General features: G+C 39.0%; 1 protein-coding gene across 1 annotated transcript in view; it reads right to left on the bottom strand.

The window, feature by feature from the left end:
- CNTNAP5 (contactin associated protein family member 5) overlaps positions 1–15,355 on the bottom strand; it is a 1,086,429-nt gene that overhangs the window by 854,298 nt on the left and 216,776 nt on the right. Inside the window, exon 2 of the mRNA XM_012140581.5 lies at positions 3,144–3,248. Within this exon, the coding sequence (XP_011995971.2) occupies positions 3,144–3,248 (105 nt within the window). The remainder of the gene's footprint in view (positions 1–3,143; positions 3,249–15,355) is intronic.

Genomic DNA, 15,355 nt, shown 5'->3' with positions numbered 1-15,355 from the left:
ATTCAAAATATCTGGGAGGTGGGACTCAGCATTTCTGCTTATGAAGCTCTATTGGTTGCTCAGCTGGTAAAGAATCTACCTGCAATGCAGGAGACCCTGGTTTGATTCCTGGGTCAGGAAGATCCTTGGATAAGGGATAGTCTACCTACTTTAGTATTCTTGGGCTTCCCTGACTCAGATGGTAAAGAATATGCCTACAATGCAGGAGACCTGAGCTCGATCCCTGGGTTGGGAAGATCTCCTGGAGGAGGGCATGGCAACCCACTCCAGTATTCTTGCCTGGAGAATCCCCATGGACAGAGGAGCCTGGTGGGCTACAGTCCATGGGGTTGTGAAGAATTGGACATGATTGAGCAGCTAAGCACATAGGTTATTCAGATATCCAGCCGTGAATGAGAACTAGTAAGTTACTATCTCCTTGGTCTGTGTTTAACTTCCGCTAAGGCTAACAGTTAGCATGGTGAATGAAGGGAAGCTGTCAGCCCTGGGAGCTGTGCTGGATGGTGGGTTCTAGACCATTGTATCCCAACTATCTGACTGTATCTCCTACATGGTGTTCCTGATTCAGACTCTACCTGGGAGAAGAAGAAAAAGTCAATTCCCTGTCTGCCTATGCTTGTGCTAGCCTTGGGCCCAGATACCCAGATTCCCATGTAAGTAGGATAATGATAATATACTGAAGCAGAGACATGTGTGTTTTCTCAATATTTGTTCATAAGGGTGGGTGAGTTGAGGGAGCTGACCTATTACCAGACTCACAGCTTCCCCAGAAACTCCCTAGAAGCTACTGAGGCCATCATGTCCTTCTGCCACTGCACAATTGGGTGGGACTAAGATCAAATCTGGCTCAGGATGTCCTGTAGGAGAGCCTGTCTTAAAATCTGCCAGATATCCCCAGGTGGTCCAGTGGATAAGAATCCACCTTCCAGTGCAGGGGATTCGAGTTCTATCCCTGGTTTGGGAAAATTCCACATGCCTTGGAGCAACTAAAGCCATGTGGCACAACTACTGATCCTGGATGTCCTAGAGCCCATGCTCTGCAATAACAGAAGCCACTACAATGAGAAGCCTGGGAACTGCAACTAGAGAAAGCCCACACACAGCAGTGAAGATTCAGTGCAGTCAAAGATAAGTAAATAAATAAAACTTGCCAACCTGTGTTTCTTACTGAAATGATAAGTGAACCTCCCAGTCCCAGTCTCTCACTACCCTGCAGTGAAAAGGAACTTTTGACTATGTGAGTCTGTTCTCTGCGTGCACATGAGGCTTTAAGGCAGGTATTACTGGTTCACTTTACAGATAAAAGAAATTGGGTTGAGAGCAGTTAAGTGACTTGCAGTTGCTCACAGAACCTGTAAGCAAATACCATCTTCAGCATTTGAACTCTGGCAGATTAGTTCCCAAACCCCTTTTTGTTTTCTTTCTAATACACCCCTCTTTAACCTGTGTTAATAAATCAATTTGCTAGTGTTGTGGTTAGGAGCAAAACTGTGGATTCAGATGACTTAAATTGAAGTACATACATTTTCCCTTCTTAATCTCATGATTTTAATACCTTATGCAACTTCTCTGAGCCTCAGAAAACCTACCTGAAGGTAAAAGGTAATAATGCTTACCTTACAGTATCTTTGCGGAGACTAAATACTGTAATATAAGTGAAATGTTTTATAAAATCTTTTGCACAGAGACTTCGTGAAAAGGCATTGTTAGCACAAAATTGTTATCAATATTTTCTTCCTGAGTCTTTGGCTGGCTATTCTTTTCCCTTTAGAATAACATTCTTAAACTCCTTTCTCAACAAACATAGAATTTAAACATAAGTTTTAAATTATTGATCCCATTATCCCCAGAATATTTGTGATGTGTAGTATGAAACAAATGATAAATATATAAATAAAAATGACAAATCAAACTCACTAAGTGGAAATTCAAAACTAGAAATTAGGGACTTCCCTGGTGGTCTCTTTGCCAACTGGGCAGCCCCCAACAACACTAGTGGTCCAGTAGTTAAGAATTCACCATGGGACACAGGTTCAATTCCTATTTGGGGAACTGAAATCCTACAGGCCACAGGAAAACTGAGCCCAAGCTCTGCAACTATTGAGCTCATATGTTCTAGAGGCTTTGTTCCTCTACTAGAGAAGCCCACACACTGCAGTGAGAGAAAACTTCCGTGCTGCAATGAAGACCCAGCACAGCTGGAAAAATAAAATTAAAAAAGCTGGCCTCTTTAAAAACTCAGAAATTGACGTGCTAGCAAATTAAATCATTCTTTGCTTCATAAAAACAATATCAATATCATGACAATAGATTAGGACTTAACTCCCAAATATAAAGATGGATCAACTTTGGGAAACTTACTAATGTGATTGACCTCGTATATAAATGGGAAAATACAGTCAAGGTCAATTAACATGAGCTCTACTAGACCAGTGTACCTCTTAGAAAAAGACTTTAGTGAATTCACTAGATGTGTAAATAAATAAATATCATGAGATATTTAAAACTTTTGGAAATTAAAAAATTCCACTACAGAACTATATATATATAGTAAATATAATTTAACTATATCTCTCTAGATATTCATCACCATACTTGTTGAAGGTATTTCATATAACATTAGTTAAAAGTATCTGCTCTTCTTTTGCTCATATATTGTAAGAATACACAGTCAACTTTTAACCATAGCTGTCTCTGGAGGGTCACATTACGTATTTTTGAATTTAAAAGCTTTCACTTAATACTATTTTTTATATTTAAAACTATAAACAGTTATTTTATTGTAAAAATTAAAACTACTGAAGAAAAAATCTTGATTTCATTCTTGCTATGATAAAATGCTATAATAATAATATATTTGATGGTTATTTATGTTCATGAATGAAATATAAAATAAAGCAAATTAAAAATTTTTTTTCCACAAAAGCCTCTTATGATAAACAAAGAACAATAAGGAGGATTTAGGGGAACACTAACCAGTATACTTTGAATATGTATTATGTGCTGGGAAGCATGGTTTTGTTCCACTTTAACCTCTCTCTACCCATTCTTCTCTTGAACACTGCCCTTGGACATGATTCCAGCACATTGAGAGGTCTGTGTGCTTATTCAGCACTTGCCTTTAGAGTTTGCCACCTACTCACCAACTCTTCGGTTGAGCTGAGCCGGGCTCTGCGTACCAGTGAGGTCTGAGGAACTGGAAAAAGCCATTGGAGAGAGCAAGGATGCTAATGGGTCATCACAGTTGTCTAAAACAAAAGAGGAGAGAGAGAAAAATTCATTAGCAAGAAGTATTTCATTAAGAGAGGACTCAAGGAATTAACCACCACTACTTATGAGCTACCTGCTCTGAACAAGGCTGGTACTCATTATTTCCATGTGGTATTTCATCTCCTCACAAAAACCTTGAAAAGACTAAGGTTAAATCTCTTTCATAGTTGGGGAAACTCAAGTTCAGACATGTTTCGTAGTTTATCCAAGGTCTGAAATCGAGAAAATAGTGTGGCCAAAATTTTTGCCCAGATTTGTCTAACTCAAAATCCAACTATCGCTTCATTTCTTTAATCAGCCACTTGAGCAAAGTCTCAAGTTATGGCTAGTGAGCTTCTTTTATAAAGGGGAGACTATTTAAAATAGGGAACACTGTTTACTCTCACATCTTCAGTTTCTAAAGACTCTTGTAATAGTTTTATTCAGAGGGATGTAATAATTTAGATTGTCTCACTCCCAGTTGCATGAAAGTCTTTGGAAAATGAGTTACTAATTTTAATAATTCATATCTATTCAATGAAATAATAGAGAATAGCCCTCAATCTTGTACAATCTTGAATCTGACAATCCCTTCAATAGCTACCCTTCCAGTCTTCCCTAAATGTGGTAGATAGTCTTTCTAAGTCTTCTTTGATCCTGTTCAGATGGGGCCCATGGATAGAGATGTGGTCTTGACAATGTAGATATTCTCCTCTGATCGCCCTGACTATACAATCCCATGTATGCGACTCTGCTCTTCACCAGCATATTGGCCATCTAAAGAGTTAGTTTTTAAGGGCTTCCAAGATGGTGCTAGTGGTAAAGAATCTGCCTGCCAATGGAGGAGATGTAAGAGACAGGGTTTGACTCCTGGGTCAGAAAGATCCCCTGGAGGAGGAAACGGTAACCCACTCCAGTATTCTTGCCTGGAGGTTCTGCATGGACAGAGGAGCCTGGTGGGCTACAGTCCATGGCCTGCCAAAGAGTTGGACATGACTGAAGTGACTTAGCACACAAAGAGTTTGCAATCATTCATTTATTTGCATTCACCAACAGGTAAGATATTCTTTGTGGGATCTTAGCGAATAATCTGCCATATAATAGGCTTTCAATAAAGGTTTATGCAAAGAATGAAATAAGTGAGTAAGGGAAGGAATGAAGAAAGGAAGAAATCAATCAGTCAATCCCCAGAACAGTATCAACACTCTTACCACTTTTTTGTACAATTGATCTTAAAGAATACTGCAAAATGAGTCCATGAAATCTAGATATACCTCAGTCAAAACAAGTTTGAAACATGCTATTCAGTTTGAAGGTCAACTTCATAGTATCAAAGGCTCTCGGGAAGAACTGAGATGACATTTTTTAAAGGAAATGTACATATGATTATGAGGTTGCTTGTTTACCCAGCAAATTCTTAGAGAGCAGTATTTCATCTAATTGCACGAAAATTAATGAGAAACATAAGGACTGAATTTTTATTTGTTCAATGTGTTAAAAAAATCAACTGGAAAATTATATTTTAAGTTTTTCCCAAACAGAAATGTTTGAAAAATATTTTGAGGTATTTGACAAACACAAAATAGAGCCAGAATCTAACTGAAGAGTAATAACACTAAAATCCGAGCTAAGAGCACCTCTGCAGTTATGGTCATTCTGCAAACAGAAAGCAGAACTCATGGGTCATCTTACTGCAGGCTAAGATGCAGGTGAGGGGGATGCATGCACCCCTCTAACACACTTGTCTGGAAACATGAATCTGCTACTGTATTTAATGTTAAGAGACAATTTGAACGTAATGGAAATATTTTATTTGCTTATGCTGGTTTTATCATCAGGAAACCAATGAATGCCAAAGCTTGAGCCCAACTGAACCTGAGCCCCAGAGGAATCTGCCATACACATGCACATACGCACGCACACACACATACACACACACACACACACACGAAACTCCGCTAAGCATTTCTCTTTGCAGCTATGCTGTGAACCTTATCCACAACAAGAGTTACAGCTACCCTCTAATTTCAGATAACATCCCTCCAATCCATCTAGACATGACTGAGTGGCTAACACACACATAACCTTTCCAAAGGACTCACAACCCTTCTAACACCCACTTCTGATGCAAACTGAAAGGTGATAAAGTGAAAGAAGTCGCTCTTTGCGACCCCAAGGACTGTAGCCTATCAGGCTCTTCCATCCATGGGATTTTCCAGGTGAGAGTACTGGAGTGGGTTGCCATTTTCTTCTCCAGAGGATCTTCCCAACACAGGGATCGAGCCCAGGTCTCCTGCACTGTAGGCAGACGCTTTACCATCTGAGCCACCAGGGAAGTCTGAAGCAAATTGAAGAATTTTCCAAAGCCAAGAGCCATATTTATTAGGGCTTCCTGGTGGCTCAGACAGTAAAGAATCTGCCTGCAATGCAGGAGATTTGGGTTCGACCCCTGGGTTGGGAATGTCCCCTGGAGAAGAGAATGGCTACACACTCTAGTATTCTTGCCTGGAGAATTCCATGAATGGGGAGCCTGGAGAATCTAGTCCGTGAGACTCTGATGCTGGGGAGGATTGAGGGCATAAGGAAAAGGGGGTGACAGTGTCTGAGATGGTTGGATAGTGTCATCGACTCAATAGACATGAGTTTGAGCAAACTTTGGAAAATAGTGAAGGACAGGGAAGCTTGGTGTGCTGCATTCCATGTGGTCTCAAAGGGACATGACTTGGCAACTGAACAACAACTTTTTATTCTAGTATTTATGCATTCCTTAAACATATAACATGAGTAAAACACTTTTACCGTTGTTTTCAATATTTCTAAATTGATGGATAGTGGATTTACAATGTGGTATTAATTTCTGCTGTACAGCAAAGTGATTCAGTTGTACATATGCATATAGGTTATTTTTTATATTCTTTTTCATTATAGTTTATTGTACAGTAGTATCTTGCTGTTAGTGCTAATATTTTTATTAGGTCTTTTATGTTTTTTTTTTTTTCATGTGTCACTGATGACATTTTTGAGTATTTTGCTTCCTAATCCCACTTTTTCCCTAAGTGAAGTGATCTAATCTAAACCGAAGTAATCTAATCATTTCAGTGTGATTCAGCCCAATAAACATTTATAGGGTCCCACATTATGCTTGACCTTAAATAGGCATTGGAGATACATTTGAGTAAAACTGAATCTCAGACTTCAAGAAGCTCAGAGACCGCTTAGACATATGAGGACTTAAACACATTCAATAAATGGATGAGACAGTTGAGGAGAATTTCATCATTACACCCAAGTCAGTTTCACGGGTACCTAATGGCTTGGACATCCCGGTGAGTGGTCTTTCTCATTTCCTCCACCCCTGTGCAGTGAGTGCCCTTTTCCACCAGGTCTTGGGAGAAGGATTCATCCCCACTGGCCTCCTGACACAAGCGACTATTTCTCCATAGCCCAGTTCCTTTTCTGAAATGTCCCTTCCTTGTATCTCCATTTGTGGGGGTCAGTATTTCCACTTTGGAAATTGGTAAACCCATTGGAAACAATCTGTGTTAATAGAAAGGTCCAGAGGAGATTCATCAGGACATATTCTCTCTTGGACCCAGGACATTGTAGTGGCTTTTAGAGAACGAGACTAAGCAATTGCTCTCCTATCTCTGAAAGTGATAAGAATGGGAAAGTTTCCAATCAGAAAGGAAGAAAGACCTTCCCTCTCAGGCCAATAAGTACTTCCCTTTTTCTTCTTTATATAAAATGAACAGACTTGACAACTCACCTAAACTGAGAATAGACCAAGACTCAAATTGGTAATCAAATTACCTTTTGTCATTAGGAATTAAGAATTTGTTTATATAAGCATTCTCAATCCAGCAATGTGCATTATTTTTAGACCTGTCCTAAACAGGGGAAGGGTTTCCTCAGTGGCTCAGATGGTAAAGAATCTGCCTGCAATGCACGAGACCCACGTTCAATTCCTGGGTTAGGAAGATCCCCTAGAGAAGGGAATGGCTACCCACTCTAGTATTCTTGCTTAGAGAATTCCATTAACAGAGGAGACTGGTGATGGACTACAGTCCATGGGGTCCCAAAGAGTCAGACACAACTGAATGACTAGCACACACACAAACACAAACAGGAAAAACAATACAGCATAAAAGAGGACCGCACAGTTGACACTTAAAATAACATGGGTTTGAATAGTATGGGTCCACTTATACCAGATATTTTTTTAGAGAGATGTATACTTTTTTATTTTTATTTTTTGAGTTTTAAAGTTTAATATATATTTTCTAAAAAAATAATTATTTTTTATTGGAGTGTATCTGACTCACAATGTTGTTCTAATTTCAGGCTTACACCAAAGTGAGCCAGTTATACATACACATGTACCATTTTCCAAATTCTTTTCCCATTTAGATTATTAGATGGTTTTTTATTTTTTTCCAATAAATATGAAATACAGCGCTAAAGTCCGTGGTTGGTTGAAAACACAGATGCAGAATCTGATTTTCCCAATGTGTTGGGAGTACTCAGCCTTCAGCCCATATTCTTCAAGAGTGAACTGTAATTAATTTTTTAAAAATTCCGCATTTGGGACCACTTGGTATTGTGGACAGTGTCAGGATGACTAAGGCTGCAAGCTTCCCATTCTAGACTGGTTTATTCTCTTGCCTTGGTGACTCCAGAAAATATATTCCAATTCAATGAGCCCACAAAATCGACTCATCTCTGCCTCATCTAGCCACAGAATCACTTTACAGATGGAATGAGAAGAGATGGAGAAAGTTCCCTTTAAAAGATAAAGCACAGAATGAGCCCAGGAAACAGTATATTAATTGTACATAATATCTGCTTCCAATCCAGAGCAACCATTTTCAACAATTTTATTCCTGAGAATCTCGTGTCTATGTTAGAAAACCTACACAAGAATTGATGTCACGAAAAGCTCTTTGCACTAAAGGTTTGTGGTCAACCTGATGAGAAGAAGGAAAGGAAGTAGAAGGGAGAGAAGGGTTGAAAACAGCATTGCACCAGGCAGCCCTTCCCTTCTGCGGATTGGCAGCCTTCCTGAGACTGGGCCGATCGCAGTAAACACATGGCAGGGAAGGAAAGACACAAAGCACCATCTGTTTCACCACCCCTTCAGGCTTTAAATAAGCAGACCCATGTTGCTGAATTTTAGGCACCACTCATGTCTCAGCCTTCTGACAGTGTGTTTGCATGCTAAATCCATCAGTCAGTACTTCCGAAAATGTGGTGGATGTTTATCTGTATTTACAGGAAGAGAGGGGAAAGGGTGAAGAAATTTGAGGAGGGAGAGACATGTTTGAAATGTAGGAAAAACATAAGGCGGGACTAAAAGTCAGGTTTCCTGTGGAACATAGAAACTGAGAGACACCATGACTAGTTTTCTAGAAATGAACCGTGCTTCACAGATCCATTGGCATAGTAGAATATTTTCAAAATATTCCCTGAAAAAGACCATTCAAAGATGTGCTGCAAAAATCAGGGGAAATTAAAACCCTAGTGAAAATGCAAACTTCTATTCACATTTTTGGAGCCTCTCTGGTGGTTCAGCGGTAAAAAACCTGCTGGTCAATGCATGAGACACGGGTTCAACCTCTGGGTCAGGAAGATCCCTTGGAGAAGGAAATGACAACCCACTCCAGGATTCTTGCCTGGGAAAACCCATGGACAGAGGAGCCTGAAGGGCTTCAATCCATGGAGTCACAAAAGAGTTGGACACAGTTTGAAGACAGAATACCAACAATTCACATTTCTATTCTCCAGTTTCCTTCAACAGATAACTTTATAGTTGTCTTGTTTTCTTTTCCACTATAAAGGCCATCTTGAAATGCATCTCAAGCCTAGGCAGATAAAAATCCGTAAGTATAAATGTGACCATTCGTATTATAACATCCAGCTCTTCCCATCAATGGATGTTGTATGCTCCTAGTCCTGTTTGCAAATGATGTAGCCCTTCATTCACAAACCGAGATGATGTTTAAACCAGACGGAACCTCTGAAAATAAGGAATTCAAGTCCTTAAATTACAAATGAAGACCTCAGGGTGTAGAAGATGACAGTCCTGCTTAGGACTGGTCAGTTAATTAATGGACTGGCCTGGGCAGAAATTCAGGTTTGCTCAACCCCAGATGGTGACCACTAGATCAGAATTATGCCACCTGTGCATAAGTCTAGTAACAATTAGTTATATCATTCTTCATTGCATTTGTTTTAACAAATGATTTATTTTATGCTAAAGGAAGGGTATAGTTTCATTTCCTGGATAACAGAAAATCTTTGAAAAATAGTGCATAATTTTCATAAGAATTTGCATTTCTTCTCATTTATGCTTGCCTTCTTTACTTCTTTGACACTCCACCAAAAGAGGGGAGGAAAACCCACAAAGGGAGAATAAGTGAAAGAAATGTATCTGTTTCCTTATTAACATTTGTAGGCATATTCATGGGAAGTATTTTCTTTGATATTTTTAATCGGAATAAGTGGGGATAGTTTTTCTCTCAATATACAGTATGTGTAAATATTAAAGGTCTTCTTTGACATTAATTAAAAGGTAAAGGCACAAAAGAGAATTCTGACTAAATATGATATTTACACAGCTTCTGAGAAATTATCATTGACTCTTTAAGATGGTTCTACTTAAATAACGTTTTTGTTTCCAGTGTATATTTTAATTCATTATTATTAAAATACCAATAGAGTTACAGATGGTAACTGAAGTTAAATTGTGAGCATCGCCTTGATTACCAGAGTAAATTGTCTGTATATGGGGATTTGGAGCTTAAGGGATTCACTGTATTTATAGGTGAGATAAAATTCCTCTTAGCATTACGCACTTAATGGCCCACTTTGTTTAAAAGACATAAAGCAGGCGTTTTGTGTAATGCCTACAATGAGGCTTAGAAGTGTCAATTCATGCTTTTAGCTTCATTTGTTTTCTTACCTTGTTACCTATAATTTCACTTAGCAAACAACACAAATAAATACTATAATATTACTCTTGACTCTGACCCTATCCCCATTTTCCACAGTGAAATCCTAAAAGATAAATTACTCTAAAATGCACAGACCAAGAAACATGGCTCTCTGAAATGAATCATGAAAGGAAGGTCAAACCTTCTCTGTCCTGACATCCATCTCCACCATAAGGCAGTGCTACTTGCCATTTGATTATCTGCTGGATACACATGGTTGTGCTCTTTGCCGTGGGAGGACAGAATTAAGTCAAGGACATAGACCCTAAGTTCAAGAAGCCAAGCATGTACTTTGGGTTGAAAGACAATCCATTAATTTGTATAAAGCTCCTAATCTGTATGATCAGTTACATGCAGGAGACCTTTTGCTTGGGATCCAGGAATCCTGGGTCCTCTTTTCCCTTCACTGTGAATTGCTGTCATCTTAATGTGTTTCAGATTCCTCCACTGCAAACAGCAGAGGTAACTGTTCATTTGTTCAATCAACAGACTTTAACTGGGCACATTCTAGGTGTCAGAGTTTCTGTCAGGCTTTCAAGATAGCAAAAGCAATTTTAACCAATTCCTCTACCATAGTAGAGATGGACACACTCCTCACTGCTTCACAGTGGTGACTGGTAATGGATAGGGGTGTAGACAGGGCATCACAAAGGGGTCTGGTCCTGTCCAGGGATTAACAAGATGGCTCTGGAATTTTTTCTTGGCTTTAAAGGTCATCTATTTAAGATTTTAGGAAAGAGGTTTAGAGGTACTGACCTTCACTTATAAGTTGCTTGCTAGGAATTTGTCATAATCAAACCCACTAAGACAATAACAGTCCTTTGACCACCTGACACAAAGAGCCAACTCATTAGAAAAAGCCCTGATGCTGGGAAAAACTGAAGGCAGGAGAAGGGGAAAAGAGAGGATGAGATGACTGGATGGCCTCACTGCCTAAATGGACATGGGTTTTGAGCAAACTCCGGGAGATGGTGAAGGACAGGGAAGCCTGGCATGCTGCAGTCCATGGGGTCACAAAGAGTCAGACACAACTGAGCGACTGAACAACAACAAGACAAGAACAAGGAAGCATCAGTTCAGTTCAGTTCAGTCGCTCAGTCATGTCTGACTCTTTGCGACCCCATGAATTGCAGCACGCGAGGCCTCCTTGTCCATCACCAACTCCCAGAGTTCACTCAGACTCGCATCCAAGGAAGCATAGAACAGCCATAATTCTGTCCGACCTCTGGGGCAGCCCCCCTTTCTAGGTGGCCAACAGTCACTGTGGTACAGCCAGGGGTAGACATCATTCATTCTGGATGGGTCAGCAACCTACAAGTTTCTCTGTTCTTTTCACACTCCATTCAGTGTCCAAACTGAACATGACTGAAGTCTGTGTGACTCTGTATACATTGTCTGTCTGAACATTTGATTCCCATCGCTAAAATGACGGCAGAAATGCATCAAAGACTGTCAAGGGCCAGTCTCTTAGTTGATTGTCTTATGTGAGTTTAGCTCTTTCCTCCTTGTTTTTTTTAAGAACAACTTTACACGAACATCCCATAATTAGCCCAAACACAATGGCTCCAAAATATACTTGCCCAGCAATAAGTTCATCTTACCCAGCAATAAGTTCATCTCTAGCATTTTTCTAGCAGAAATAGAGTCCAATTGTAGAGAACAAACTTACGGTTACCAAACAGGAAAGACAGAGTGGGATAAATTGAGAAATTGGGACTGACATAAATATACTACTATATTTAAAATGCACTTCCCTTGTGGCTCAGCTAGTAAAGAATCCGCCTGCAAAGCGGGAGACCTGGGTTTGATCCCTGGGTTGGGAAGATCCCCTGGAGAAGGGAAAGGCTACCCACTCAGTATCCTGGCCCGAACAATTCCATGGATTGTATGCATCTTGATGAGAGTGAAAGAGGAGAGTGAAAAAGCTGACTTAAAATCAAACATTCAAAAAACTAAGATCATGGTATCCGGTCCCATCACTTCACAGCAAATAGATGAGGAAATGATGGAAACAGTGACAAACTTTATTTTGGGGGGCTCCAAAATCACTGGAGATGGTGACTGCAGTGATGAAATTTAAATACACTTGCTTCTTGGAAGAAAAATTATGACCAACCTAGACAGCATATTAAAAGGCAGACATTACTTTGCCAACAAAGGTCCATCTAGTCAAGGCTATGGTTTTTCCAGTAGTCATGTATGGATGAGAGAGTTCAACTATAAAGAAAGCTGAGTGCCGAAGAATTAACACTTTTGAACTGTGGTCTTGGAGAAGACTCTTGAGAGTCTCTTGGACTGCAAGGAGATCAAACCAGTCCATCCTAAAGGAGATCAGTCCTGGGTGTTCATTGGAAGGACTGATGTTGAAGCTGAAACTCCAATACCTTGGCCACCTGATGTGAAGAGCTAACTCATTTGAAAAGCCCCTGATGCTGGGAAAGATTGAAGGCAGGAGGAGAAGGAGACGACAGAGGATGAGATGGTTGGATGGCATCACTGACTCGATGGAGATTAGTTTGAGCAAACTCCGGGAGTTGGTGATGGACAGTGAAGGCTGGTGTGCTGCAATCCATGGGATAGCAGAGATTCGGACATGACTGAGCGACTGAACTGAACTGAACTGATGTATAAAATATATAAAATAGATAACTAATGGAAACTTACTATATATCATAGTAAGCATCATCTATTTGGTGCTCTCTGGTGACCTAAATGGAGGGAAATCTAAAACAAGAGGATATATGTATACACATGGCTAATTTACTTTGCTGTACAATAGAAACTAACACAACATTGTAAAGCAGCTACAATAAAAGTCAGTAAAAAACACAGATCAAATAGAAAAATATATACATACTTACCTAATATATATACATACTAAAATATATACATACTTACCTAAATATTTTTCCTCTCTGATTACTTCCTTTTCCCTACTGCCACTTATTTATTTTTTTATTCTCAGGTTAGGAATAGCATGTTCACACTTGATTGCTTTGCTTTATTTTTTTTATTATTACTTTTCTATTCTTAAATTTATCAGTGACTTGATCTAATTAAAAATGTTTCTTAAGCTCCTTAGATAGAAGCTGTATGATATACTACTCATATGTAAACTATAAAGTGTCATTTTGAGCAAGGATTTTTTTAAATTATAGTACTTAACATCAGGGACTATGTAAATTTCCCATAAATCTTTGTTTAGAGAAAAAGTGAAAGTTATAAATCCTATTTTTTGTTACCATTGCTTATAAAGATCTCTCAGATATATATTCACTTTACTTTTTTCCCCCATTCCCACTACTTGATCCTAACCTATGCTTTTAAATATCATGCTATGATTTTATAAGTCTGTTGAATTTACACTGGGCTTTACTCTCAATGGTGGCTCAGATGGTAAAGCATCTGCCTATAATGTGGGAGACCCAGGTTCAATCCCTGGATTGGGAAGATCTCCTGGAGAAGAAAATGGCAACCCACACCCATATTCTTGCCTGGAAAATTCCATGGATGGTGGAGCCTTGTAAGCTACAGTCCATGGGTTGCAAAGAGTTGGACATGACTGAGAAACTTCACTTCATTCATTTCACTTCTACTCTCACTGAACCATTCTTTCTAATATACTGTTTTCAACGTATTTTCTTCAACAAGATGTATTAGGCAGGCCAGCCTTCAATTTTTCAGAAGTAGCATATGAAATAAAAGAACAAAGAAGGAATCATTAACACAAAACAGGTCCAAACTGAGCCTAAGGTAGTGCCACTGATGCAATTGGTTGGGGGGGTGGGAGGAGGGAGAGTGCTCACAAATGTCAAAGAGTCAGAGGGTGACATCCAAGGAGTAGGGGTCAGGCATACGGAGCTTATTTTGGGGATAAGCTTTGGTCAGGGGACCATATCCTCCAAAAGAATCACTTAAGATTGTCAAATTCAAATATGCTAAACCTACTAAATCTTTAGATTATGAATTGTCCTTCTTAACTGAATTATCTAGAAGTTGTAAAATCTTTGCTGGGTAGAAAATGTAAAATTAATAATGAAAAGGCTTAGAGATTTCTGAAATATGAGAAGCTGAGATTGGTGCCTAGTTTACTTGAGAATGTTTTAAAAGAGACTGATAAAAGGAAATCTTTGAGGAAATAAAATTTTATCTATTTAGAAACTTCTTAAATTCAACTTTGTTTCTATATACTCCTGTACTGCTCTTCCTATTGCCATCCATCAATATTCCATGCAATAAACAGACAAACAAAAAGACACATACAACACACACCATTATAAATTAGTGCCAACTCAGAGTTTTGGGGGTTTTTAAACGAAGCTAAATACATGAACCAATGGGATGTATATAATAATATCATTGGCGAAATGGGAAAAAAATAAGATTAAAAGTTTTAAAAATTACAAGAAAATATATTCTTACTTAGCACATTGTTCAAATGATTATGCATAGGATTTTAAAATGAAGGAAAGGCAACAAGTTGAGAATTTCATAAAGATAGTGCTTCCATCAATTCATTGCTAGTCAGAGTTGAAAATCTCTTTCCTTGGCTGAGTCTTTCTCAGTGGATATCTGTTCTTTTTTGAATATGATGGAGCTAAACTTCCAATAGGTAATCAGGATCTTGCATTGAATGGTTCAAAATTACACTGAAAACCCTGGTTATTCAAGAAACCACAATCTTCACATGCAGCTTGATCAACCCATATACATTCCTCCTCGTCTCTAATGGGTCTAGGCATAGTGTCCCTAAAGGAAACACTACAAACTCTGTGTGTCACCAATCTATTCATTAGAAGTTAGGAAAAATGCTTGATTGAAAAGATAGGGCTTGAGTTGGGGAATCGCCAGCTGGCTGATATCACAACCACATGAGGGTCAATGCCAACCATTTATGAGTGGATATGATAAACATGCACCAATAATATGAACAAATATTGATTCTTACTGGTCTTTGTAGTTGAGAAAATGATGCCAGCTCAGGGACAGCAACAGTGGTACTTCAAGATCATAACCGAGCTGTGTGTATGTGTGCGTGTGTGTGTGTGTGTGTGTGTGTGTATGTGTGTTTGTGTGTGTTCTGAACTAGTTGGAGACTGCAGTATATTTGGAAATAG

This window comes from Ovis aries, chromosome 2 (genome assembly GCF_016772045.2).
Source record: "Ovis aries strain OAR_USU_Benz2616 breed Rambouillet chromosome 2, ARS-UI_Ramb_v3.0, whole genome shotgun sequence".
NCBI classification, from domain to species: Eukaryota; Metazoa; Chordata; class Mammalia; order Artiodactyla; family Bovidae; genus Ovis; species Ovis aries.
This window is presented reverse-complemented; position numbering and strand designations above follow the sequence as displayed.